This window comes from Phodopus roborovskii, unplaced genomic scaffold (assembly GCF_943737965.1).
Source record: "Phodopus roborovskii unplaced genomic scaffold, PHOROB, whole genome shotgun sequence".
NCBI classification, from domain to species: Eukaryota; Metazoa; Chordata; class Mammalia; order Rodentia; family Cricetidae; genus Phodopus; species Phodopus roborovskii.
In genome coordinates this window covers 268,912-274,247 of record NW_026126484.1, presented here as the reverse complement: position 1 = coordinate 274,247, position 5,336 = coordinate 268,912, and the positions used below count along the sequence as shown (strand labels likewise).

General features: G+C 37.8%; 1 protein-coding gene across 1 annotated transcript; it reads left to right on the top strand.

Annotated features, from left to right (window-relative positions):
* The first annotated feature begins 1,966 nt into the window (after positions 1-1,966).
* LOC127229602 (vomeronasal type-1 receptor 4-like) lies at positions 1,967-2,867 on the top strand. Its single transcript, XM_051194683.1, is given in 2 exon segments — positions 1,967-2,830; positions 2,832-2,867. Coding segments are annotated over 2 exon segments (900 nt in total).
* The last annotated feature ends 2,469 nt before the right edge of the window (positions 2,868-5,336 follow it).

Sequence of the window (5,336 nt, the reverse complement as noted above, 5' to 3'; positions counted from 1 at the left end):
CAAATGTGACCAGTACCCCACTCTCCTGCATCCATGCTCCCTGTCCAGCTGGACTACAAACTGTGAGCCATATAAGGCCTTTCTTTCTCCCTTAAACTGCTTCTTGTCAGTGGTGTAGTCCAGCGATGAGAACCAATCACGATTCATGTGCACTTTGATATGTGTCCTATATGTCCTAGGTTAACTGTGAAAGTACAATCCTATCCAGGTCTAAAAGTGTGGAAATGATTACCCAAATGTACCCTGAATGCTGAAGGCAGGGAAGAGCTATAACTGTAAGTGGAGGGAAATCAGCAGGCACCCAAAGACAAACACAGAAAGTAAGACCTAGTGTCCCTCAGCACAACACAAACAGCCATTCATAATAACAGAATACACTTTGTGAAAGCTTGAAGAGGGAAGCCATGAGACTTAGAAGGTTAAAATACTAATGATGGGGGTACCTCTAGATGACCAGCTTCATCCAAAACCCTGTAACAGTAATTAATTTGATTAGTAAGCATTGTACTTGTACCGTACTCCACAAATGTATTATCATTGCACATTAATTAAAAAATTTGAAGAATTTTTACTACTAAACAAAAAAGATAAGAAAAGAGAAAACAACACAGACTCATAGAAATCAAAGCAGCCTCTGTTGTATAACAGGCTGAGAGAACAGACACGGGTAAATCTAGCTGTGATGCTAATGGGGATATGGCTACATCACAGCTGCAGTACTGTAACAGCTGGTTAACTTTTCACTTAGCCTTGTAGCCCCAATGCATTTAGTGGGCAGTACTAGGGATTCCTAATTCATAAACTGTATTCATTCCATGGCACCACACAACACCTGGGAAGACTTCTCTTCTTGACAAACAGCAGCTCATCCATATCTGTTGCAGTTTCCCTCGGAGGCCTTGAGGTCATTTCTTGGGAGGGCAATGCTCTCCTAAACCCTTCTAGACAGCTTAACATTGTTGCTTTAGGGCACAGTCTGGCTGCTTCCTGTCAATGTATCTGCTTTGTTGAGACCACAGACCCACACCTGGAGACTTTGCTTAAGCATTATCAGCTGCACTCCAATAGTGAGGTGCTGTGCAGGTGGTATAAAATACCCCCAGGAACTCTCTGAGCAGTGAAATTAACAGAACAGTTTGAGTTCTGAAAGGTCATCTCTGGAATATAAAGATGTGTGAATCAATGAAAGATACAGTAACTAGAGACAGGATATAAAACAGGTCTTTGCTATATTCATTTCAAAAGAAAAATCACATAGAAACAAAACAAAAGGCATTGCAGAGGAAGAAAGGTCTCCCTCTCTGCAAGATGTCAATGTTGATGCAGTAAAATGGGGTTGCTTTGTTTCCTATTGGGTCTTCTTATGTGATTGTGACTGACCTGCAACTGTCTGTGTTGCCAAGGCTGGTTATGAATCCACAGCAATCCTCCAGTCTCACCCTTCTTCAAGTGCTGGGATTACAGAAGTGAGCCACCATGCTTGACACAATGATTTTAAGAAGTGTCTGTTCCCTAGGTGTGAGGAGGGGAGGTTAAGGGAAGGTGTAGGTTGGGAACTGACTCACAGGGTGACAACAAAGTTAAATAGAAAATACAAGGAAACATTCCGACTGGTGAAACTTTGTGTTTATTTCACCACATACTGAGGTTCGAAATATGGGATATATAAACATTTGAACATGTAATTTAATTTTGTTAATATGGAAGTCAGGGGAATAAATTGTTTTGTAATTCAAATATCTTTTACCTTCTGCCACAAGATGCCACAGTACAAGATGTCCTATAAAGACAACAAGAAAAATTAGAATTCCTCACATTAAAAAAGATAATCTGTTCTATTGCACATGTCAAGGTTGTCTTTTATATACCAGAAACACACTATGACATAAAATTTATTTTATAGATACATATCATTCCCTCAAACTCTACTTGGAAGATCCCAAATGTTCTACCTATGAAGTTAGAAATGGTTTTGAATATTAGTGAAATGACAATATTCCTTCTTCTAACTGGGCTTGGCACTGTAGCAAATACTTCTGTTTTTGTGAATTACATATGCACTTTTGTGGGTTCTAGGAAGAAATCTATACACCTTATTCTCATCCACCTGGCTTTTACAAATATTATACTGCTTTTTTCTAAGGGCATGCCAACAACAATTGCAGCTTTAGGTCTGAGACACTTCCTAGGTGATGTGGGCTGTCACATCATTGTTTACCTGGAAAGGGTGGCTCGGGGCCTCTCCATCTGCACCAGCAGTCTCCTCACAGTGGTCCAGGCCATCATCATGAACCCCAGAGCTTCCTGGTGGTGGAGGCTAAGACTGCATTCTACAGGACGTGTTCTTCTCTCACTGTTCTTCTTTTGGATTCTCAATTCCTTGATCAGCATCAACCTCCTCCATTCCATCAGAAACAGAGGTACATCCACATTACAACTGAGTAAAAATAATGAATATTGTTATTTCAAAAAAGAAAGTCAGAAAATAAACAGCATGTTTCTCACCTTCATGGTCCTGAGAGATGCTGTGTTTCAGGGCATCATGGGAGGGGCCAGTGGCTACATGGTATTTCTTCTTCACAAGCATCACCAGCATGTCCTCTACCTTCAGAACTCCAAACTTCTCTACAGAACTCCTCCTGAGCTGAGAGCTGCTCAGAGTGTCCTCCTGCTGATGCTCTGTTTTCTTTTCTTCTATTGGACAGACTGTTTTGTTTCTTTATATTTAAGCTTTTCATTGAAGAATGACTCCTTAACAATGCATTTTCAAGAATTTCTGACCCTTGGTTATGCAGTTCTCAGCCCATTTATGCTGATTCACAGGGATGGACATCTGGCTGAATGTTGGCATGCTCAGTAAAATTTAAGAAGCCATGTTACTTATGATATTATTGGTTTCAATTGCATTCAAACTAACCCACCTTATCTATATATATCTTAATGCCAATGAAAGGCATTAAGGGCAAACATGTACATAGTCAAATATAAGCCCATCTTAGCATTAGAAGAACAATCTCTAGTTAACTGTTGGGACTGTTTCTATATCCAAGACAAGAAAAATAAATATTTTGTCTCACATAACACCCCAATGATTATTGACATCATCAGTGTCTTTCAGGTTTATAATTATAGACGTTTTGTTTTGTTTTGTTTTTTTATTAAAATTGGATACCAGGACATAGAAATTTGAATACTACTTGGGTATAAGTTCTGGCTCCTTGATTTATTAGCTATGTGCACTCTGTGTAGTTATTTAATTCTTCCTGTCTCCTATGTTTATCAGAAGATAACAATGAGTATTAAGTGAATTGTTGCATGTTCAATATGTAATAAGTGTATAACAAAAATCTAACTCATTACAAAATAAATAACTAGAAGCAAAGAGGTCATGGATTTGAAGGGTTTAAATTCTTAAGAATGCATAATAATGGGACCAAGACTGGGAGCTCACAGTCTTGTGGAGATACTGGTCAAAGGATTTTGCAAAAGGGTCAGAAGCACAGTACTTGCTTAGCATTCTTAAGGTTCTGGATCCATACTCAGGCACAAGGAAAAAATTAGTTAGACAAGAGTAATGCATTCAAGAGACAAATAAAGCAACCTTATTACTATCAGTCATAGTGATGTACTATATATATATACATATACGTGTGTATATATGTGCATATGCATATATATATATATATATATATAAAGTTTTTTTTGTTTTGTTTTGTCTTGTTTGTTTTTTACCAGCATGTATGTTTGTTCCATGTGCTTGTCTGCTGACCGCTGACCACAGAGGTCAGAAGAGGGCATTGTATCCCTGGAACTGGAGTTAGAGATGGCTGAAAGCTGCCATATAGAAGGATATTATTGCTTAAAGACTATTCTATTTGAACAATAGTGTTACAGGATTTCATGCCCAGTTCCACAGCTGCCTTGCCACAAATGAACACTCAGAAGCTTATATTAATTATGAAACTGTTGGTCGGTGGCTTGGACTTCTATTTGGCTAGCTCTGTCTTAATTATTAACCCATAAGTACTACCCTATGTATTTCTTCATGGTCATATCTTACTGGAGAATGCCTGACTTGAGTCTTGTCTTCCTGGGCTCGTGTAATGACTTCTCTCTGCCTACACCTCCCAGAATTCTCTTCAGCTGTTAGTCCCACCTAACCTTCCTGCCTGGCCTCTAGCCATACAGTGCTTTATTCATTAACCAATAGGAAAAACATATACAGAATAACATCTCCCATCATCTCCTCTTTTTTGTCTAAATAAAAAGAAAGGTTTTATACCACAACAGTTGTCAAGTAAGAACTATAATTACAATATTTAGTCCATTAACATTTAGTAAGATTTTAAGAAAATAGTCTATCAACTATTTGTGCATCTAATGTCTTATATGTAACTTATCTTTTATCATAACAAAGGAAAACCATAACTATAACTGTCTTCAACTCCATCAAAGACCACAGAAGGATAGTATACAAACTCTAGAATTGACAAAGACATCTTGCTTCCTGGACTGTCATCCAAAGTTCCTCTGTAACATTGAAGCATCAATCTTCAGCCCATAGGCCATAGTGTGTCTGACAGACTTCTCAGTGAAGCAGGAAATTTTAAACTATCCACCTGTATTGGCAGTTTGTTAGTCATTTTTCTGTGTGTCCTACAGAATGTCTGGCAGACTCTTCCATGAAGCAGGAACCCATCTTGTTTTGGCAAATTCAGCAGTCACTTTCCTGTTGGTCCAGTTTGGACACCATACAGGCACAGTCAAGGCAAGAGCAGTTCCTTGCCTAAATGGCTGGTCTTGCCATATTGAAGACAAACTCCATAACAAGTTTCTTTGATGCCCACCTTCCACTCCAAAGTAATTGATGTTGCCAGGAATAGTTGTGTCTCACTGTCGTGGAAAACCCTAAATAATTTTAAATGCCATATTCTGAAGGTCTTTGAAAGATTTGAAGACTATCTATCAAATATATGTTTGTATATCTAGAAAACCTAACTAACCTAACTATTGACTAATTATAGTGGCTACATATAATCTGTATTTAATTATGCACTACAGTTTTAAAAGCTCTGTATAAACACAATACCTAAACAAGAGGAGAAATATACATATAACAAAAATGGCCTTAAATTTGTATCAATAAACCAAAATCTATATCAATTTATTCATTTCTATATCTATCATATCCCCCATTTTAAATAAAGAGATTGGTTGTGATCATTAACCATTTATAACCAACCCCATTTAAATGAAAACAAACATTTATAAACAATATTTAGGAATGTGGGCGTAGTTCTCTCCAAATTGTTTCCTGCTGTTTGAGGGTGCTGTCA